Raw genomic sequence first — 23866 nt, 5'->3', positions numbered from 1 at the left:
AATTTAGCACATTACTATCCTGTCATCAGTATAAAACCTATTACATACCAAAATATAATATTACCTAGCGGGAAATGTGTTTGGCTATTGTTTCAATGTGACGTCATAGCTTCATGTCGTCATATGCATTTTTATGTCATGAAATAAATACAATTGTGTGGGGTTTTTTCACGAATGTTTACAAGGGTTACGTTGTAACGTTGAGATTTATGAAACTCGTTAAGATTTTGTTTTTTTTTTTCAATTTGTCCAGCCGGAAGCTCTGTAAAATGGAAAAAATTCTGATGTCCATTTGATATCATCTTAGAATGAAAACCCAAGTAAGATTCCCAACTTCTTAAAAATCCATATCACGGATGCATATGGAAAACAGTGAAGTGAGCGACACAGGTAGCCATTACCTTGAGGTGTGTTTGGAGGAGATGTGGAGATGGATGTTGTTTGTTGTGACCTTATTCAATTGTTTCACTGTTCAACAGTGGCTATATTTTTTCTATAAAGATGACCTTACATGACTCTCAGAAAGTGTTGACGGATATCACACAATATATCACCGTTTCTAGGTCTCTTACAGAATTGAAATTGAAATCACTCATCTACTATGTTTTCAATCAGGAGTCTAGTAGCATGTGCCGAAAGTCTCATCTTTGGCGCATCTCGTGTGCACATATGACTGATGAGCAGGAGATCTTTGATATTTCCGTACACGTTGATCTGTCTCAAAAGGCAGCCTAGACTATAGACATCTGTTGTTTCGTTTGTTCGAAACCCCTTTCGAACTTCCGGTGCCAAATGGCGCAAACGCGCCAGTTTTTCTGATGGGGGATGAAAGGCGCGCCCAGAACGGTAAGAAGCTAGTCCAAAGTCTATGTATTTTAATCTTTGACCTTGCTTACGGGTATACATAACAATATTGTTTGCCTTGATATCGTTGACAAGTATGCGTTTGTCATGGAATTTGTCAAGTCCACGTGCCAGTTGAAACGCTATGCTGATCCAATCAGCTTTGCTTATTTTGTTTTTACTTTGGCGCAAAAATCTATGAAGAGTCTGTCCTTCACCGATAAATTCTTGAATAATACCAAAGCTGTCTTGGTTTCTTGCCTGGTTTGTGAATTCTACAAGTCCAAAACATACCGGTACATATCCGGTGTCGGAAAGATATAACAATTTTCTTGCCTCTTCAATTGCCTCTGTTTTGGATCCATGCTTCTCTGTGAATTCTTTGATACATATTTTCGTGTCTGAACACCGTCCATCCGTGAACCGGATCCGGAACACATCACCAAACGATCCATGGCCCACGTGCACCGGAAGTCCATTTTCTTCGCCGATATTGTAATCAATATGGCGCTGATTGACAAAATGCGGCATTATCAAATCGTAATTGTCATAAAGATGAAGACTCTTGTTAGCAACCACATTTGATATTGATAAACCGCCAAATTTAATGATATCCATGATAGATATTTTTGTGTCTGAAAACAAAAAACAACAAAATCCAATTTTACGACAAATTATTGTTATATGGTCTCGATCCCTGAATTTTAAAGCATAAATGTGGTTTTAAAAATGACAAGTTATCCGCTCTTATATCAAAACAAAATCCTATGACCATTCAACACCATTATCTTTCGCAGAGCCAAATATATTGTAACGGACCGTGTATATGAGGTGTATTACGCTAAACAATATCTACAAAATGTCTTAATCAATCGCAATTTACGGATGGATTCCATGTTCATCTACATATAATCAATATCATTTCCGACATGTAGCAATGTTATACATATCCCTCACTGTATGATGTCGTTATATAATCATCTATACATATTGTACTTTTACACCTAATTACGATACTGTTATGTCCCAAAATGCCTTTTCCAACCATAAGACACAATGCATATCTGACTTAACATGCCAAGACGCGTGCTGTCCAACCATAAGACACAATACTTATCCTTCAGGTACACGGTCACCTTATCTCGATACTGTTACGTCTAAAGATGCTTTGCCCAGTTATCCGTATCTGATATTAACAGTCACGCTCGTAATTCATCAATCTACATGTACATAGTTGTATACTCTGACCTCTGACCCATCAGACATGTAGAATTAACCTCGGGACGAAAACTCGAAAACAGCGAGAACAACTATTGACAGTCATAAATGATGATAATAAAGCTAATAGATATAAATGCTGTCCTCAAAGTTCATACCTGGAATTCATTGTGACCTTGACATTGATCAGGTACGTTAATTATAAGTATTTATGGTATTTTTTTTACGCCGTGGAGCAACACTTTGTCATAACAAAAAAGATTATCTGCTATCGTGACAAACATTTTATATATAAACGATTCAATATGCTGATAGATTCAGGTAAACTTTATAAAATCGTATTTTTGATTGTATTCAAAGGTGCCAGGTTTACAATTGATTAGATCTGAGTAAACAAGTTGCATCTATTCAGATTCGTTATATTGAGAATTTGAATATACAAGATCCAATTAATTATATCTCAGTTGCTAAAATACAGGACATGGTGATTTCTGCTTTGCTGACATACATCCATATTGTGATAATGTAAAAATAAAGAATAGTCTTAAAATGAAACTTACCCGGTACTCGTTGTGTCCTGTCCTTGTGTTCCGTATCCTGATTAAACTGGTCAGTATAGAAAATCAGTTATGCGGACATTTGTATTTCTCTTTAAGTCATGTATGTGGTCATTTGACGGACAGTTGCGACCATATGACAGACTTAATGCATGTACATGCTAATGATGGTCCGATGTTATACATAATTAATATGTGAGGTAAGTAAGGTAGGATGACAGCGCGACCGCGCACTGCTCAATGGTTCTCATGGTGAAGAGAACAATTCAGTACAAATTAAGATATACTAGTACAACCAAAAAATGAAACTGCAGCATACAGGTGCTTTGTCCTTATATGACTTGTATGTAATGCTAAGGGCTTAAAGTTGGAAACCTAGGAGGCGAATTTTGAAGGAGCGGAGAATATTACGCGTATTTCACGACCACAGATAGATTTATAGAGAGGGGAGGCAGCAGGTTTAGCGCTAATTCATGATATTGTTTAAACAAGAAAAAAATAGACGCAGCTATCCAGGCTCTAAATACTAAATTTAATTAGAATTAATCATGTGTTTATCACATGTTTATCAAAAACACGCTGAAATCCTCTACATAATTCAGCTGATTTACATAAATTTCTGTTATAATTTGGTGTAATTTATGTTTTGTTGATATCATAAAATAGAATAATTTTCCCACGTGAGTATTATAGATATCTACATCAGTTTCTGAAGAAAAATGTTAATTATAATTTCATTTAAACAAATTTTATTTGTTAAATATAACAAATGGGATTAGGAACAAGTAATCACAACTTAGAAACGCATTCTCCCAAAAATTACATTTCACATAGATCTACACAAATGTATATGCTTTATTCAAACTTGATTTGCTACATGCATATATTTTAGACGAGAAGAGATAAAAAACAGAAAAGAAATTTAATAAAGGAAGTAAAGAAGAGCGGAAGCGAAGGAGATAGAAACATGTACCAATGAAGTGAAGATATTTACAGAAAACCTATTACTGGTTTAAATAAAAGTATGAAGCAAAATATTTGAATTTAGCACATCGGACAGGTTTTGAGAACCACATGGAAGGACATTAATTGTGACGTTACAACCTGGTATAGAAATTAATTTGATATTTGTTCAATCATTTCTATAAATCTTCATTTTTTCAGTGCAGCTTTTTACATTAAATATGTTAAACTATCCTTGCATATTGATTAGACTTGCATTTAAGTAAAGTGATATTTTGGTATATATTTCTCTCTTCTACGTTTAACTCATTCCTTTTCGCAATTAAATAAATAATGAAATTAATATCCGATGTCGGGGTTACATAATGTACAGGTTCTCTCTGGACGAGGAATACCTAACCGTCTTTCCGTAGCGTGTCCAGGCACAAGGTGATATCATAACCTCGTGTGCGTTGAGAGACCACACCTGTTCACACCTATATAATACAAAGCGTTCTAGGTACAGTGTCCTGGTTGAGCAGTTAACTGAGACAGAAAAGCTACAAATATGTTAACAGATGACATCATCAAGTATTTAAGACGCGCCAATTCCTTCTGGCTGATTCCACGATTCCACACTACTTTTATCGTTGGTTGTAAATGTTGGCTTCATTTCTTCACCCCGTATTCCTTTATAACATAATTCCAACCGAACAATTCATTATTGTTATTATTATTTTTTGGCAGAGTTTTGCAAGTACTTCACATTGGACACATTTGGATGTCTACATTCTGGTTAGCATACTGAATATTTTTTCGCGAAACCAAAGGGAAATAGATATCGAAAACTAGGGATGTGTGTGTATTTATATGTACATTGAAGTTTCCAGCGATATAATATTCGAATTAATATATTGCTAACAAAACTGAAGAGGGGGTTTATTTCTTATCTGTTGCTGTTATAAGTTATTTTTTTCAATATTAGGGACTTATCTTAAACTTATTCACACATTTGTCTGTAGCAACATCCAATATCCGGGTCATGAGTTGTCTACCTTTTATCTCCGTCTTTTCTCTGGAGGAAGGAAAATCATTTTGAGCAGAAAAGAACAAGGTACGATAAGAGAGTAAATACAACACTAACGCCCGTACGGAAGAGGGTGAGACAGCACACAGACACGTAAATATTTACAAACTTATATTCTATGATGTCAAATAAACTCAAAGGTATCGATTTTTCAGACAGGCGTAAATATATTTGTTCGAAGAATTAGAAATGTCATTTAGCGAAAAAAACGCTATGTGTTTCACTGTTTGGCACTCTCGGATTTTTTTCCATTTCTTCCAAGGCCAGTTTTCACGTTTTCAAACACAAACATCATTATCTGTATTGCCTTGGGCATCTATTGACATCATACGGTAACTATTCACTGACAATATGATGTTCATAAACTGGGACTGATTGCCCAAGGAAACTTACTAATAAAATAGTTTCGTTTTCAAATTTTGAACTGAAAAGCGTTAACATACATACAGCAGTATTTTTCCAATAAGAAAATAAACGTTTGTAAATTTAATAAAATTTGAGATATGTTGTATTTGAAGAGTAAATTTATATAAGGAAAATTACACTTTGAGCACGATTTGCTTTCCGTTAGAGAAATTCAGATGATAGTTTGATACTTATTGCACATATTGACTGTGGCTGATGCCCAAAGGAGTCAGGGACCTAATGAATATGATTAAAATTGTCCAATGCAACTTGATTAAATTTTCATTAAGTTGCATTACATATTTGAGTCCTAGACTCATACTTTTCTCATGGGACTCACTTAAACTTTGAGAACCCATTATATTTCTAATAAAATTTTGGAATCAGTACTCTGGAGTCAGCAGAATAAGTCTGACAAAAAATACTGTTTATCATTACTGTAGTTCTAGTTATCTTGTTAACAAGGTAATAGTTTCAGGTGACTATTTAGGCCCATAAACTGGGCCTCTTGCTTTCATGTCCAAATTCAAACAACACTGGATTTTCCATTTTTGATACAATAGGATGCTGAACAGTGTCATGGGTTGACAAGGAAGGGAAATCAATAAACTTAAGACTGGTCACTGTCTCCAGACATCAAGGATGGACAGATATGATGAGGACATTTATGACAACCCCTTCTTTGTCACCCTCACAACAAAGTTTACAGATGTGTATGAGGAGGCCACTAGCAAAAGATGGACAGTAAGTATAAGATCACACTTGTTTTCAATCATGACAAATATCATTAAAATGTAATCTCATATTCTTAAAATTTTACCTTATATGTAAAAGAAAAAATGAATTGATGCATGGAAAAGTCTTTTGAATCTTTTCCTGAATATCTTTACTATTGTCTTATTCATGCTTTGGTTGTTAATCTAGCTAGCAGCAGCTAAAGTCATGTATAAAATATCTTCAGTTTTGAAGTCATTATACAGATCTACAAAGGAATGTCATTTTCATTTTGTAATATATTACAAGTAATAATGATTTAATAAAAACAAAATATTGCTTGATAAATATTACTGTAAGAAAAGCCTTTTAAGTAATTTTCTCAACATATTGAGAAATGTTTATTATAAATGTTTACGATAAACCTTCTGTCAGTCCGAAAACTCTTAACTCTAGACAGAATATGATTGTTTTTATTGAAAAAAAAATCATGTATTTGAACTACAAGCCTATAGGCTTCAGAAAGTTTGGTTTACATTTATAAAGAGATTTTCTTTTTACTGTGTTTTCAGTTGTGTGTTCCCAAGTATTCGTCTGTGGTGAAGGAGTCCAATTTTTCTCGTGAGGACATCATAGAACATGTTGTGTTATCATTAGAGGATGGTGGTGAGGAATTCAAGAGCTGGTCAAACAAGGTATACTAATATTTCCAATTAAAGCTACAACTATATTAAAACTCCAGCATTATATCTGATGATGTTTACCAGAAATTTCATTTTCTTTGCTGTATTATTTCACTTCTCCATTCCAGTACCTTTGCTTTTCTAAGGGTAACCTTGCCACATTTATCTAGTTATAAGCACATTACAATGCTATTTCAATGTCCACTTTCTATGTTTGAGTGAGAGTTAATGTGTTGACTCCTGATGTTACTGGGTAGATAGAATACTCATTGGTTTTTGGGACTGAGGTATTTGAAATTGACCACCATCAGATCTTCAAATGTTAAAGTTAGATGTTCTACCATGGTAGCTTGAAAATCATACTTAATCTCACAGCCTTCTTAGTTAAAATAGACTTAAATGTGAAATTTCATTTATTTTCAGAAATTGACTATCACTAACGGAACTGTTAACATTTTACCAACAAACTCAGAACCAGGAAGAACGGTAAGTAGAACTTAGATGCAGCATCAGCATTAATAGCCTGGAAAGTTAGAAAGAAAAAGAATGAATCAACCTATTTATCTCTTATTATCATGTACAAAAAGGGTAGTTTTTGGGTTTGGCATGGAAGCTGGAGTAGTTTTGAATGTTATATTTGATTAAAGGGTAGTTGAAGTGGAAGTAGCCGTTTTGTGTATCTATGTTAAACATCACTTCTGTTTTAAAATCTAAAATCTAGACATGAAATCAACTTATGTAATAGGCAAAGTGTCGTAATTGTTGTAAGCAAGGTCTAGTTTGAGAAGAAAATAACAGCTAATGCTGTTTTGTTTTCCAGGTTCCAATCTTATTTGAAGAAATATTCTACAACAATAACAATGAGAGTTTCCGGGTTCTGTGTGTCAACTGCCTGCTCAACAGAACTGGTGTGGGTAAGTTATTGTCCTTGTACAATGTGACCACTAGAACAGATGTAAGTAAGTTATTGTCCTTGTACAATGTGACCACTGTCAGAGTCCTTTATGTCAATTGCCTGAACAACATACCTGGTGTGGGTAAGTTATTGTCCTTGTACAATGTGACCACTGTCAGGGTCCTGTATATCAATTGCCTGAACAACATAGCTGGTGTGGGTAAGTTATTGTCCTTGTACAATGTGACCACTGTCAGGGTCCTGTGTGTCAATTGCCTGAACAACAGAAGTGGTGAGGGTAAGTTATTGTCCTTGTACAATGTGACCACCAGAACAGGTGTGGGTGAGTAATTGTCCTTGTACAATATGACCACCAGAACAGGTGTGGGTGAGTAATTGTCATTGTACAATATGACCACCTGAACTGATGTGGGTAAGTTATTGTCCTTGTACAAGATGACCACCAGAACAGGTGACAGTTTGACCACTGTCATGTTCCTGTGTGTCAACTGCCTGCTCTGCAAAACTAGGTTAGTAACTTATTACCCTAATACAGCATGAGTAGGTGTTGGTAAATGTGTAATGTAATTCATCACGTAATGACCTTGTTTTCAGTATTACAGTATTATATTTTGATGCTCTCACAGAAAGAGAATTAGTTAGCTTATCACTAATTTTTGTGTCAGAATTATAAAATGTTTTGTGTTAAACTCCATATTATTCAACTAAATACAACAGGTGCTATCATCACCAAACCTGCTTGACCAGTATGAGCAAACATCTTAGTACATGTTACTTTTGTTTCAGAATCTGGCTATGACCAACAGGAGAAGATCACAAAGCGGCCTACATCATTTGATGAATGCAAAGAACTTTTGTTTGGACATCCAGGTAAGACAATTTCTTAGTGATGTAATTCATTATGCTGGAAACAGAGCTTTGTTTTGTATGAAAATTAATTAATGCATGAGTAATTTAGTACAAATAGATGTTATTTACCAAAAAACAAAGAAAGGGAAGATAACAGTTACCACAAGGTAACCACTCCTATGAAAATGTATTCACAGGATGATAAAAACAGCAGAAAAAAAAGACCAAAAACTTCCAAGATTTTGGTGGGTTTTTTTGCAAGAACATTTAATGAGTAATTTTCAAAATTATTTACATTGCAAGAAGACAATGTGTATCTTTCAACATGTGAATAGGCAGTTTATTTCTTTAATTGAAAAAAATCCTTTGTTTCTTTGAAGAAGTTTAAAAAACAATTTCTTCCTTTAGGTGGACGGAAGACTGAAGAAATGCTCACTAGGCTGCTGGAATCATTTAGTTTATCATACAACAGACTGCGGGGTGAAAGTTTCAGGAGTTTAGTGGATGCTGCCAGTGCCCAGTTTACCAAATCCATGCAGACTGTTCTGAAAGATGCTAATGTAGTGAGTTGATATCATTAATTTATAATTGATCTCTTGTTACATTTAACACAGTAATATCCAAATTTGTGTTTCCTTTAAATTCCTGTATACAGAAACTATATATAAATTATATTTCAATTTCAATTTTAGCAGGACATTTGCCTTTCTATATCTTTTGTGTTTGTAATCACATTGCATTTTCTTATTAGTTGGAATCAGAACAAGCTATGAATTATTTAACATTATGAATGGGTAGTTTGTAATGACTGTAAAATAACACAGTATATTTTCGTATTATCATTTTCATGTAAAAAATAAAACAAAAGAGTTCTCCCACATTTATGATGAAAAAAGGAAATCATTCATGTGTTAAATAAAATACTTGTTTGGTTTTTAGAAAATGAATCTGCATATCTTGTTTGAAAATAACTGCATGAAAATTTAAATGATATTTCCTCAAACAATTGTCTCAGAAAATGTTACGCTTGTTTATGTAAATTACTATGCCTTCATTTTTGTTGGAGAAATACTCCTACTTTATTATAAGAGGAAATTGATATCATATGATATGTAGTGATGTCTTTTTACGTTTGAAAACAGAGACGCACGGCACAGCACAGTCAGACAGACATGGATAATCTAAAGATGGCTGTTGAGGTACGTATGCTCATCTATTTCAAAGCTTGAAAAAGACTTTATAAGCTGTTGATAATGTTTTAAGTAAGCTTATAATGTAAGGTCCCACAATCAGTTTTCATTATGTTCACTGCCATCATCTTACAAAACCCACATGTTTTTTAATTTTCTAGGGTCTATTGATATATTGCTAAACCCATAATAATGACAAAGTCTCAATCAAGAAGTTATGGTGCAGTAACAACTTTGTATAGATAAGATGTTGTCAAAATGATAGTATGTTTGTTGATAAAAAGCCATTTCTAGGTGATATTCCAACCCACACATATTGTCGCCCTGTAGATTTATCAACAAATATGAGTTCATCACTCTGTACCTGACTTTGAATGAGGTGTTATGTTTTTTAAGCCCTGATTCTATTAGAAAACATAAGTATGGTAATGCAAGATAAATGTGTTACCAGGTAATACATTTGAATGGTTTTAAATTATAGATTTTTAGCTGAATACATTTATTACATGAATTTCCATCTTTTCAAAACTTTGACAATTGGTTTTGTTTTCATTCAATGAAAAAATAAATGAATTTCAATTCTTAGACATACATTATGCATGCATTGCATCGCCACCTGTTCCAAACACTGACAGCATGTATGTCGAGTGAAGATTCTGAAGTCAATAAGATGGTACGAAATAGCACAGATGTCAAGCCTCATGACCTTGGTATAAGGTCAGAGTTTGTTCGGAACATTGTATATGCCAAGAAAGAGCTGGTTAGGATCAACAAGTTCAGTACTCCAATGGGGCGCCTCTCTTGTTTGAAACGAGTCGTCACCAACCTAAGCAAGCCGCTATCTCAGAACAATGGGGAAACTAAAGGCAAGTAAATCCTAATATACAAACTACATCATAAAAATAGGTTGAGACACTTTCTATTTTTCAGGAATCCTTATACCTCCCACTTATGTAGGAGGGGTGCATATAGTTATCACTTTACACATGTCTGTGTGTGTGTGTGCATCTGTCTGTCCAACCGTCCTTGATAACCATGTGTACAAGATATCTCATGAATCCATGGACAGATTTCGTTCATATTCACACCATAGCATCATCCTACCAAAGTCTATACCTGATTAGAATTGAGTTGTTATTTTCTATCTTTTGTTTCTGTTTTTGTGTTATATGAGAAAAACTTTTTTTAAGTTAAAAACTGTTTGACCAATTCTTTCCTTATTTCATTCCAATAGAATATATAAAAGCTAAATTGTTGTAAAAAGATGTGGATTTTAATCACTCAAACGATAAATGAAAATGCTTCACTATGAAGTTCTGGCATTTTATAGTAGATCCCTGTTTAACAGCCACATTTTCTTACTGATTTTAACAGATTCCTTGTTAATGACGACAGATGACTTCTTGCCAATCCTCATCTTGTTGGTAGTGAAATCCGAGATTCCTAACTGGTATGTGTGCAAGACAAAGTGATATCAGCTGTTATTGTTTTACAGTAATCATAAAACTAGCTAAGAGTAATCTCTGCTCTCTGTTCAGATCAGAATTTGGGTCTTTATAATGGATGTAACCTTGACAGAAAAAAATTGATCAATAGATCTGTGACCTGTATAAGTTAGAGATTAATAAAAATGATTAACTTCCTTAAGATGAGATAGGGGATCTCAGCCTGAGGGGAAGGTTATTAGGTTGTCAAACATGAGGAGTGCCAAATGTATGACCACTCCCCATGGGTTGATATCTATCTCACCCTAACGGGGGTGAATGATTATTTTCTCTTACCTCGTTTTCCTTGTCTTGAGTGCAAGACCAAGTGTATTGAGTGCAAACAAAAACACCAGGTTGGATATAAATAGTGGTGAGGCCCACACCTCAGACACTTCAGGCCTTTTGTTTTAATCTTACACAAAATATAATTTTAGCGTACATGCCAGTGAAAAATCTCATGTACTTATACTCTTGATACTTTATATATCTTTTTAATGACAACTTGTGGATTAAGATGAGTATTAATCATGATGATAACACAGGATTCTCAGTTTCGAGGATTACTCCAGATCTCAGTAGCAGATGAACTAGTGTATATGTGTGACCTAATAAAGGTAGTTCCATTTCTCGGTCTCGTCATTGTTGCTTGTCTCAACCCTAGGGTAAGACAAGGAAATCGTGCACTGGTAGGTATCAGGCTGACATTTTGTAAAATCTTATTCAAAGTGAAACTCAGGATGAGATCAAACTCGATGTCAGTTGGAAACTTCAAGATAAATTGGATCAAAGATTTGTATGATAGATTGTAATCTTATTAAGTCTATGATTTGCTCAATTCAACAGACAAAATGTAAAAGGTTTTACTGAATTAAGCATGAAAAATTGCTAAGTAATTCAATACTGATATCTTAATCAACTTTCTTTGATGATATTGCAGGACTGCCAATCTGATGTACATGAAATACTTTCACTTCTCAAAGATGACAGAGGATGATGAATACTCGTAGGTATTTGACTATGTACAAGTTACTATACATGGCAGTGACATATTGCTATGGTGTAAGTTACTGTACATGGCAGTGACATGTTGCTATGGTGTAAGTTACTGTACATGGCAGTGACATGTTGCTATGGTGTAAGTTACTGTACATGGCAGTGACATGTTGCTATGGTGTGTTCTTTGGCAAGATACCTTTCTCTCAATGCTCTGGATATCATGTGGCTGTCTTCTGCATGTACATGTGTTCTTTCCATTAGCCATCCGCCGCTTTGAGGAGGTTCTGCCTCAAAATGAAAATGGCTGTTCTAATGACAATAAACCCAGCAAACAAGTAACACAAACTACAGTCAAAAACTTCGTTGTTTCGAAGTTAAATTGACTACAAAAAAAACTTTGATACATTGAGTCTTCGAATCATGCGTGGTTGTTTATATCGACGTTTTCATGTTCATGGCTATATATAGTTGATGACACAATATTTCTATGTGAACAAACACAACAAATACCAAAACACAAGGTTAAATGAAAAGATGCATTTTAACCTTTAAACAAAACATTTTTAATCATGAAAAAGTAAACTTAACTTTAAATAGAAATCAACGGGAAATTGATCTTTTATGTCACTCAGTATATGCATTTTACAAGTTTATCTATAAATGAAACGATGCACAGCATAAAAGTGGACTTCACATGTTACAGTAATTATTTGAGGAGTAATACGTAAAGGTTATAGGCACTATTGAATTTAAAAGAAAGCAAATTATAATGTTTTCTATCAAGAAACAACAGCACTAACATCACACATCTTCAGCTGTAGAAATTACAAGAGTGTTTTGCCGATGTTCTGATAACGGCCAGCTTGAATCTATCGGAGAACGCATGACTGACAGACAAATCACTGTGTTTCTCTTGTCTTAATGCTTAAAACTAGAAAGTGACGCTTAAGGAATAAGTGTTATCATCATACAAGTGATAGGATTTCCTCGGATTGTTTTCCGTAAATTCCGTAAATAATTCCGTAAATAAGACCTAAATAAATGCCATCACCACAGTGACGGTGGTGAACATCACACGATATCCCATAATCTTCCATTAGATAACAAGTAAACAATTAAATTTAAAACAGTCTCCAGTCATTAATTAACCCCTTAACACAAAGCTAATGATAGTGGGCTACCGAAATCCCATTGTCAGGTAGCACTTTTTTTTGAAATGTGTGAAATTTTGCCAAGGGGCGAAAATACCTGTACAGTGTAGGTTAATGTTACGTTGGAATCATGAGGTGTCAATGACTATGTTATCATATGTTACATTCCGTGAAAAAACTTCGTTATATCGAAAAGTTTGATTAATAAGGGGCCAATAAGTAGTAACATATAGGAATAAAATTCGGGACCAGACAAAAACTTCAATACATTGAGAAATTTGATTCATACAAGTTGGATTGTAATTAATTCTGCAAATTCTTATGAATGTAATTAAGAATCAGTCAATGGTGAAAATATTTCATCATCTTCTTCCATATTATTTACCGGTATTTACATTTAGCTTATTCTCTAGTCCTGTTCTTTATTTAGGTTTTACCTGACGACAGTGGAGGCAGCTTTGGAACATATACGCAGTGGGCGCCTCAAGGAAGAGGCCATTAAGGCACACAGAATCATGGTTTGTATGCCATAGAAAATTGTCTGCTGTTTTGTTGTGCATTTGATACTGAAATTTCAAAAAGATATTGTGAATATTTTGACTCATTCAACCCATGTTTATATACATGTACAACTTATAGCAGAACAGAATGTTGTGGTAAAAAAAAAAGAAAAATTCAAATTCTTATTTGTATATTATTCATGTAAGTAGCAAAGTGAAATTAACATTTTGAAAGTGGGAATAACTCAATTAAAAATATCAAGTTTGTGAAAGATTTTATTTTTAAGTCTTTAAATAAGAATATGCCGTAGTGCGGCATCCATCCGTCATCCCCTGTCTGGCATCTGGCATTAACTTTCTTCTCAATAACCGATGGATCAAATGTTTTGATATTTAGGTTGTATGTTCATAGGATGAAGCCCGACAAAGTTTGCTAAAGGAAATAACCTTTAAGTACTTATATTTAAGGTCACAGGGGTCAGATTTGTTAAAAAATTTAAATGACTTCTTATGAACATTTGGCTGGTAGGTTTATAATATGAGGCTTCAACACATTTTGTGAAAAGAAATGACCTTGCCTTATATTAAAGGTCACAGGAGTCAGATTTGTTTAACATTTAAATGACTTCTTATGAACTTAAAGGCCTAGAGGCATGATATTTGGGTGTTATGTATTTACAAGGTGAGTGCTGCAGGCCCATTGAGCTTCTTGTATTTAAGAGGGGAAAAAAAAATCACTTTTATATTTGATGTAATGAATATTCAAATCACTCTAATATTTGATGCAGGGAACGGATACAGCTGACCAAAAAACTGTAGTGGGTCGATCATTGTCAGGCGGAACATCAGTTGTTGACAAATTCTTTCAGGTATTTAATACAATGTCGAGATTAGATTAGGAAATTAACTGAAGAAATTACAAAATTTTACTGGCTTTCCAAGGAATAAATAACAGGAATGAAGACAATTGTATGACATCATTATCTGTTTTAAATAAATATGATTCAGCAAGATAGAAATTAAGAGAGCTTTATAACTTTTGCATGCATAGTATTACATAGTATTAAGTCTGGAGTTCCTAAGGTTTGTGACAAAGAGGGTTGGTACCAATTGGGATATAGATATATCCCTTTCCCTTTAACTTGGATAATATATTTCCATCTTAACAAACAAGCAACAGATGCATTCAGCCTCCTGTTTTAGTTGTTGTTTTATTTTCGTGCTTTCTGTCGCTAGTATGTACAGTTTGGTGACGAGATCGCAGTGACCCAGATGTTGCGACGACCTCATGACTGTCAGGATCAGGTTTCTCTCAAGTTGTGTCACCCATTGTGTAGCTGTGAAAAGTGTGCCAAACTGACCGCACAGCACCGCACTGATGTCAACCTTGTTACTGCATACACACGTGATGATCGTGGTTATACAGGTACAGATGTTTAATAGTCAGCTTGCTACAATTCCTTTGTTTTGATTTTTTAAATTCTGGAGTTGGAAAAGGAATTCACCTAAACTTATGACTGCAAATAAGTTACCTTGTTTTCCTACAACTAAAAGAGTATAAAAAGCTTGCTTTTCTGATGTGATTTGATTTAAAAATCAATGCATAAAAATTAATTGTATTCAAATATCAGTGAACAGCATATTAGCAAAACAAAGTTTTAGGGTTATTTAGATGGATATTTCTAGATATTGCAAATGATTCAAAAGATTATATAAAAACTCCAAAGAGAGAGCCAACGCCTGTAGTTTAGAGTTCAGTGATGTTCAGTCATCCTCCGCTTGGATACCTAAAGGTATGCAGGGCATCCCACAGGGAGAAATAGAAATCTAGGGAGGTGGTAGCACACAACAAGTCAGGGATGGTAAGTTTTAGGTAAAGTAAACCTAAAACTTACCATCCCCGACTTGTTGTGTCCTACTACCTCCCTAGAAAAGATTATATAGGTATAGCACAGATGTACTTCTTTCATAAATCTTATTTTTGGAGTCAGAATTTTTTACTTTGTATTTGTACAAAGAATGCTCTCTATTTGATTAATTGACATTTAAAAGAGATTGACGTTATTTGCTGTTTTTACTTTTTACTTAAGCTCTCCACATTGCGGCCTTAAATGGTCAGGCACACCTAATAGATGTGCTGATAAAGCATGGAGCAGTTGTAAACGCCAGTGACTACCTCAGCTACACGCCCTTACATCTGGCCTGCCAGAAAGGTCACCAAAACATCATTGTAAGTTGTAGGTCAAAAGGTCAAGGTTTGTAGTGGGTGTAACATGTTGTTGTAAGCTCATGAGTTCAAGGTTGCTTGATTAAAATATGCCAGACTTGCAGTTCACATGCAGCATTTTTAATTATATTCTGTTTGTACAGCAGACAAATAACAAGTGCCAGGGTGGAAAATGATGTGCTAGTGTGTAGAGACAGGCAAAGTCTCTTGCTTGAATGTAACAGAACATGCTTGTGTGATCTTGATGCGGGCAAACAGCAAACCTGGCACTTCATAATTGAGTGCTCTGAACGGCACAGGGAATCATTTTGCAATAACTAACACATTTGTACCTGTTTTTGGGAACACATTTCTCAGCAATATATATACAAAAAATCTAAATAATTAACATCTAAGATTGAAGGTTATATATAATGTGAATGCAATACCTAAAGATGAATGATATTAGAATTAATTTTGAACAAAATAAACTCTGATCTTTACTGATGATTTTGACAGTTATTGTTGGTGCACTTCAATGCTGACTGTACCCAGACAGACGGGGAAGGTAACACACCATTACATCTGTGTGTGGACAATGGACATGAAGATGCAAGTATTATATTCAGGGCTCTCACACCCCATTTTGGGACTGGGGCCCGGGGCCCGGGGCCCTTAGAATTGGGAAAAATAATGGTGTTTTCCTAGAATTGGGAAAACTTGGGGTCTAAATTGGGAAAAAAAGATACTATTTTGCATAGGGAATGGGGCCGATATATTCGGCCCCAAATCTGGCAGATCGAGAGCCCTGATATAGGATGTATATTTCACAGCAATCATGAAACAACATTTTTCCATCCTCAAACGTAACAAAAATAAAAATCACCAAGGTGAAGCCAACAGATAATAAATAAAAATTACTATACATACTCTAATTTATGAAGTACCTTTAAAGAAACACATTTTAAAATACAGTTGTATTTAGAAATAGAAAACAGTAAAAAAAATTACTTTCAGCATCTAAATGCCTTTAAAACCTTCTAACATTTTGTGAAAACTCAAATTTGAATCTCTTACATACTGAATATTTATTTTTTTATTTGTTAGTGTGTGAAGGCAATGGTATTTCTGGAACAGGCCAAAACCAAACTGGACGTCAACTCCCAGAATGTCCGTGGTGACACAGCACTTCATCTGGCAGCTAAATGGGGTTATGGTGAGGATATTGTTCAGAATATTGTTTGCTAAGAAGATCAAGTGAGGTTTATGAAAAAAGGATTGTGAATTATGTGGGAAAACATTGTTTAAGGAATGTCTACATCATGATAAAAGTTTTTAGATGGAATCATATCGTTCACATTAATTATACAAGTGAGTTAAGGATTTGTGAATTCTTGCTCTTTATACCATTGACTTCTTTGTCTGCAATATTATAAGGATATTTAAGGTAAAGGTGAACTCATGTAAAAGTGATATGTCTTGGTTAGCCTGAATTTAAGACTAAGGAATTGAAATTTGTTTTAAGTAGTCAACCACTATCCTACCACCGCACTGCTCCCAATATCTTTGAATAGTTAATATGTACTAAACATTTTACATAATTGATGTTGATTTTAAATGTTCAGTTCTGCAAGTTCTAAAAAGAGTTGTCTTTCTTATGTCATTCTCCAGCACAAAATTTATCTCTTGTGTTTAATTAAACATCCAGAGAACATTGTGAACATCCTACTCGAGAATGATGCCCAACCAAGCTTGAGAAACAGGAAGAAGCAGACACCCTTTAACATTGCTCAGAGTTCTAAAGTCCAGGAATTTCTCAAAATGGCTGCCACCATGCCCAAACTGGAAGTGAATAAGAACAGAACAAAAGTAAGTTCTGACTTCAGCAGGATTGGTCAGTTCTACTGGTCAGTTTTACTGGTCAGTGCTACATAGTTAAGATCTCACCAGTTTTTTCTAAAAGTTCTAAAAGAATTTGTTATCGTAAATAATCGGCATAGAATTTAATGTGCATAGTTTAAGAGAAGCTGCTGTGATTCACTTTCTTATGAAGTCATGGAAAACTGCATCACTTTCAACAGTTATTTATGTTACATGACCGCAACTTCAAATGTAAACATTAGGAATTCAGTTTACTTTCTATGAGATGAATTTAGTACTAATTGTTCATGTCACAAGGCCATTTAAGTTCATTACTCTCAAATTTTGATCACATTTTTAATATATAAAGGACAGTGTTATGAAGACAAAACCAAACCAATCATAGTCGTTTTCATCCTAACAATATATTGCACTTTAATTCATTTACCCAAGATTCTAATTGTAAATTGAACTACATCTGTATTTCAAATCATCCAATTTAAAATGATCCTTTATGAAATATTGACGAAATAAGCAATATATATATCGCATGCCAGGGCCCTTGATAAACATATTCATAGCCAGTATAAGTTTAGATGTTGTTTTACATTTGTGTATGTCCAATAAAGTTACTTATTTCAGAGTGTAGTAGACTATAAGATTGTTTGTCTTCTGTTTCAGAGTATGGTAGACTATGAGATTGTGTGTCTTCTGTTTCAGAGTATGGTAGACTATGAGATTGTGTGTATTCTGTTTCAGAGTATGGTAGACTCTGAGACTGTGTGTATTCTGTTTCAGAGTATGGTAGACTATGAGATTGGGTGTCTTCTGTTACAGAGTATGGTAGACTATGAGATTGTGTGTCTTCTGTTTCAGAGTATGGTAGACTATGAGATTGTGTGTATTCTGTTTCAGAGTATGGTAGACTATGAGATTGTGTGTATTCTGTTTCAGAGTATGGTAGACTATGAGATTGTGTGTATTCTGTTTCAGAGTATGGTAGACTAAGATTGTTTGTATTCTGTTACAGAGTATGGTAGACTATGAGATTGTGTGTATTCTGTTTCAGAGTATGGTAGACTATGAGATTGTGTGTATTCTGTTTCAGAGTATGGTAGACTATGAGATTGTGTGTATTCTGTTTCAGAGTATGGTAGACTATGAGATTGTGTGTCTTCTGTTTCAGAGTATGGTAGACTATGAGATTGTGTGTATTCTGTTTCAGAGTATGGTAGACTATGAGATTGTGTGTATTCTGTTTCAGAGTATGGTAGACTATGAGATTGTGTGTATTCTGTTTCAGAGTATGGTAGACTATGAGATTGTGTGTATTCTGTTTCAGAGTATGGTAGACTATGAGATTGTGTGTATTCTGTTTCAGAGTATGGTAGACTATGAGATTGTGTGTATTCTGTTTCAGAGTATGGTAGACTATGAGATTGTGTGTATTCTGTTTCAGAGTATGGTAGACTATGAGATTGTGTGTATTCTGTTACAGAGTATGGTAGACTATGATATTGTGTGTATTCTGTTTCAGAGTATATAGACTATGAGATTGTGTGTCTTCTGTTTCAGAGTATGGTAGACTATGAGATTGTGTGTATTCTGTTTCAGAGTATGGTAGACTATGAGATTGTGTGTATTCTGTTTCAGAGTATGGTAGACTATGAGATTGTGTGTTTTCTGTTTCAGAGTATGGTAGACTATGAGATTGTGTGTATTCTGTTTCAGAGTATGGTAGACTATGAGATTGTGTGTATTCTGTTTCAGAGTATGGTAGACTATGAGATTGTGTGTATTCTGTTTCAGAGTATGGTAGACTTTGTGTGTATTCTGTTTCAGAGTATGGTAGAATATGATATTGTTTGTATTCTGTTTCAGAGTATGGTAGACTATGAGATTGTGTGTATTCTGTTTCAGAGTATGGTAGACTAAGATTGTTTGTATTCTGTTACAGAGTATGGTAGACTATGAGATTGTGTGTATTCTGTTTCAGAGTATGGTAGACTATGAGATTGTGTGTATTCTGTTTCAGAGTATGGTAGACTATGAGATTGTGTGTATTCTGTTTCAGAGTATGGTAGACTATGAGATTGTGTGTATTCTGTTTCAGAGTATGGTAGACTATGAGATTGTGTGTATTCTGTTTCAGAGTATGGTAGACTATGAGATTGTGTGTATTCTGTTTCAGAGTATGGTAGACTATGAGATTGTGTGTCTTCTGTTTCAGAGTATGGTAGACTATGAGATTGTGTGTCTTCTGTTTCAGAGTATGGTAGACTATGAGATTGTGTGTTTTCTGTTACAGAGTATGGTAGACTATGAGATTGTGTGTTTTCTGTTACAGAGTATGGTAGACTATGAGATTGTGTGTTTTCTGTTACAGAGTATGGTAGACTATGAGATTGTGTGTTTTCTGTTACAGAGTATGGTAGACTATGAGATTGTGTGTATTCTGTTACAGAGTATGGTAGACTATGAGATTGTGTGTTTTCTGTTACAGAGTATGGTAGACTATGAGATTGTGTGTTTTCTGTTACAGAGTATGGTAGACTATGAGATTGTTTGTCCTCTGTTACAGAGTATGGTAGACTATGAGATTGTGTGTATTCTGTTACAGAGTATGGTAGACTATGAGATTGTGTGTTTTCTGTTTCAGAGTATGGTAGACTATGAGATTGTGTGTTTTCTGTTACAGAGTATGGTAGACTATGAGATTGTGTGTTTTCTGTTACAGAGTATGGTAGACTATGAGATTGTGTGTTTTCTGTTACAGAGTATGGTAGACTATGAGATTGTGTGTCTTCTGTTACAGAGTATGGTAGACTATGAGATTGTGTGTATTCTGTTACAGAGTATGGTAGACTATGAGATTGTGTGTTTTCTGTTACAGAGTATGGTAGACTATGAGATTGTTTGTCCTCTGTTTCAGAGTATGGTATACTATGAGATTGTGTGTCTTCTGTTACAGAGTATGGTAGACTATGAGATTGTGTGTATTCTGTTACAGAGTATGGTAGACTATGAGATTGTGTGTCTTCTGTTACAGAGTATGGTAGACTATGAGATTGTTGTTAAGAAAGAAGTGGCTTTGGAAGCTCCTCAGCCCCAGACCCCAATTACCCATGTAGTTACCTCCCTTGACCAAGAAGAGAATCGACAGATGGAAAAACTGTACAATGCTATCAGTGATGGGGATCTACCAATGGTATTACTCATAATGCTTAGATCTTTATAATGTTTCTATTTTTGTCTTCCTATTGCTCCAACGTAGCGATAAAAATATTATCAAATATTTTAATATTCTTCTTGAAAAGCATGTTTAGTCAAACCTGTATATAAAGGCCATTTAAGACAACACAGAAAAATGCAAGTGTCCCTTTCATACAGGTTCAAGTAATATGAACTGTATGACATGGGAACCCTTAACCACTTGCCTTCTTAAGGCAGGTTTACAGTATTTCTGTTATAATATTTTCAAACACATTGTCATTCAAAATTTGAAGAAAAAGTTTTGTGATTGACTGATTTTAAGTCAAGACAAAACTTTATGATAATCACCATCTGAAAATTTCATTTCAAGACTTCTTCATCTGTCATATCATGGTGATATTGAACGAGCTTGTTTATTTGTTTGTAATGTATTGATTTCTTACCTGTGTTGTAATGTTTGTGGAACAACCTGAGAACAAACTGAAAAGATTGCTTGATATTGTCTATCTTACAATCTTGTAATGTGTACCAGGAACAGAGAGGCACAGAGAGGACAAATTTAAGATGGGGGCAAAACTTTGTTGCACTTCTTCTTGAATAAAATTCTGAGAGGGTGAAATGAACATGAGATGAATTTGTGTATCATCATACAAGGGTAGAAATAACCTAGGGTGGAAGTAACCCAGTATACAGTATTACCTGTGTAATTTTTATTGTACTTCTGAATTTTAAAATGCATGACATGTAAAACAGTATAGAGCCGGAAATGGGATTTTGATATTATGTAAATAGTTGTTTTAACCGTTCAGGTGAAGTTCCACCTTGGCTGGAATGACTTTGATGATGAAGATGATTTTGAGGTTTCACCTGCAGTTGGTGTGGAGCTCTGTCATCCGCTCTGTCAGTGTGCTAAATGTCTCCCCATACAGAAGGTAAGACCACTGCCAATCTGTCAGTGTGCTAAATGTCTCCCCATACAGAAGGTAAGTCCACTGCTACCCTGTCATTGTGCTAAATGTCTCCCCATACAGGAGGTAGACCACTGCTACTCTGTCAATGTGCTAAATGTCTCCCCATACAGTAGGTAAGACCACTGCTACCCTGTCATTGTGCTAAATGTCTCCCCATACAGGAGGTAGACCACTGCTACTCTGTCAGTGTGCTAAATGTCCCCATACAGAAGGTAAGACCACTCTGTCGGTGTGCTAAATGTCTCCCCATACAGAAGGTAAGACCACGGCTACCCTGTCAATGTGCTAAATGTCTCCCCATACAGTAGGTAAGACCACTGCTACCCTGTCATTGTGCTAAATGTCTCCCCATACAGGAGGTAGACCACTGCTACTCTGTCAGTGTGCTAAATGTCCCCATACAGAAGGTAAGACCACTCTGTCGGTGTGCTAAATGTCTCCCCATACAGAAGGTAAGACCACTGCTACCCTGTCAGTGTGCTAAATGTCTTCCCATACAGAAGGTAAGACCACTGCTATTCTGTCAGTGTGCTAAATGTCCCCATACAGAAGGTAAGACCACTCTGTCGGTGTGCTAAATGTCTCCCCATACAGAAGGTAAGACCACTGCTATTCTGTCAGTGTGCTAAATGTCCCCATACAGAAGGTAAGACCACTCTGTCGGTGTGCTAAATGTCTCCCCATACAGAAGGTAAGACCACTGCCGCTCTGTCAGTGTGCTAAATGTCTCCCCATACAGAAGGTAAGACCACTGCTACCCTGTCAGTGTGCTAAATGTCTTCCCATACAGAAGGTAAAACCACTGCTATTCTGTCAGTGTGCTAAATGTCTCCCCATACAGAAGGTAAGGCCACTGCTATTCTGTCAGTTAGCTAAATGTCTCCCCATACAGAAGGTAAGACCACTGCCGCTCTGTCAGTGTGCTAAATGTCTCCCCATACAGAAGGTAAGACCACTCTGTCGGTGTGCTAAATGTCTCCCCATACAGAAGGTAAGACCACTGCTATTCTGTCAGTGTGCTAAATGTCTCCCCATACAGAAGGTAAGACCACTGCTATTCTGTCAGTGTGCTTAATGTCTCCCCATACAGAAGGTAAGACCACTGCCGCTCTGTCAGTGTGCTAAATGTCTCCCCATACAGAAGGTAAGACCACTGCACGATTCATCAACTTCAGTGATATGTAGGAGATTTGTAACAGAGGTATCTCTATAGACAATTTTCTAAACCAGATTTTTCAACCTCGCATTGAACTTTTATTTCTGCCCACTGTTAAATTCTCCCTAAAGGTAAAAGAAACATTTATGTCAGCTTAAACGTTTATCTTTCTATGTCTTTGCAAGAGATTTCCCTTGAATATAAGGGTCATACAGCAGAGCTTTGGACTTTGCCCCCTTCAGTTGAAGATTCCAGTTACGCAGACATAGGCATGATCTCTACATTAAGAGTAGTGTGAATGTCTCAGAAAGCTGTGTCTAGTGCTGTCGTGGTTATGTCCTTGCACAAGACTTATAACCCTCAGTGAGATTGCCTCTAGCTACTACGAATAAAAATAAAACATGAAATCAATTTCAAATTGAATGACTTTTCAGAAATGATATACAAGCTGATATCTACTGGTAACCAACATCCTTCAATACAAGGATGGATAAAAGTATGCCATACTTCCGAATCCTTCAGTCATTTTCTAAGTGAAATACTACTTATACCTGCTATTTCAAGAAAATTATCATCATTAAAGTGATGACTTTATTATCAGAGAAATGATTGAGATGCAATAATCTTGTCTTTATAAAAGTGAGTGTTTTTGGGTTCTGACTGTATCAAGGCCTTCATTCCTGTTTTAAGAAAATCATTGTCACAATCTGATGGATATCCATGATTTTGTCCTATTTCTAGTGTGATTATTCCTTTTACATCCTGTTTCAGGGTATGGAAGATCTATGTCGATATATTAAGTGTAAAAGGATTCTTTTTCAGAAAATTATAAACACTTCCTTATAAGGAAATGCAGTATTGATATTGATTATGTCTATGACATTTCAACATTTATGCTTGAGCTGTGTTTCCGCTGTTTTTA

General features: G+C 35.2%; 2 protein-coding genes across 2 annotated transcripts in view; one reads left to right on the top strand and one right to left on the bottom strand.

The window, feature by feature from the left end:
• Positions 1-588: 588 nt before the first annotated feature.
• LOC132554920 (serine/threonine-protein kinase Nek5-like) lies at positions 589-1461 on the bottom strand. The gene has a single exon (XM_060219250.1). The coding sequence runs from the start codon at positions 1459-1461 to the stop codon at positions 589-591; it is 873 nt and encodes a 290-aa protein (XP_060075233.1).
• A 3209-nt stretch (positions 1462-4670) lies between these two features.
• LOC132555013 (ankyrin repeat domain-containing protein 27-like) overlaps positions 4671-23866 on the top strand; it is a 62952-nt gene continuing 43756 nt past the window's right edge. Inside the window, exons 1-20 of the mRNA XM_060219347.1 lie at positions 4671-4740; positions 5616-5796; positions 6339-6461; positions 6873-6935; positions 7270-7363; positions 8152-8235; positions 8623-8777; positions 9357-9413; positions 9991-10270; positions 10779-10854; positions 11829-11894; positions 13469-13556; positions 14327-14407; positions 14775-14964; positions 15629-15768; positions 16264-16356; positions 16852-16960; positions 17453-17613; positions 20654-20812; positions 21627-21749. Coding sequence (XP_060075330.1) covers positions 5695-5796; positions 6339-6461; positions 6873-6935; positions 7270-7363; positions 8152-8235; positions 8623-8777; positions 9357-9413; positions 9991-10270; positions 10779-10854; positions 11829-11894; positions 13469-13556; positions 14327-14407; positions 14775-14964; positions 15629-15768; positions 16264-16356; positions 16852-16960; positions 17453-17613; positions 20654-20812; positions 21627-21749 — 2244 coding nt within the window. The 5' untranslated portion in view covers positions 4671-4740; positions 5616-5694. The remainder of the gene's footprint in view (positions 4741-5615; positions 5797-6338; positions 6462-6872; positions 6936-7269; positions 7364-8151; positions 8236-8622; positions 8778-9356; positions 9414-9990; positions 10271-10778; positions 10855-11828; positions 11895-13468; positions 13557-14326; positions 14408-14774; positions 14965-15628; positions 15769-16263; positions 16357-16851; positions 16961-17452; positions 17614-20653; positions 20813-21626; positions 21750-23866) is intronic.

The sequence above is a fragment of the Ylistrum balloti genome, unplaced genomic scaffold (assembly GCF_031769215.1).
Source record: "Ylistrum balloti isolate Yb309-2 unplaced genomic scaffold, AGI_CSIRO_Ybal_v1 Utg370450, whole genome shotgun sequence".
Taxonomy (NCBI): domain Eukaryota; kingdom Metazoa; phylum Mollusca; class Bivalvia; order Pectinida; family Pectinidae; genus Ylistrum; species Ylistrum balloti.
Note: the sequence above shows the minus strand (reverse complement) of the source record. Positions and strands in the feature narration are given on the sequence as shown.

Coding starts and splice junctions, on each gene's coding strand:
- LOC132554920 (XM_060219250.1), bottom strand. CDS start 1,461: ATGGATATCATTAAATTTGGCGGTTTATCAATATCAAATGTGGTTGCT.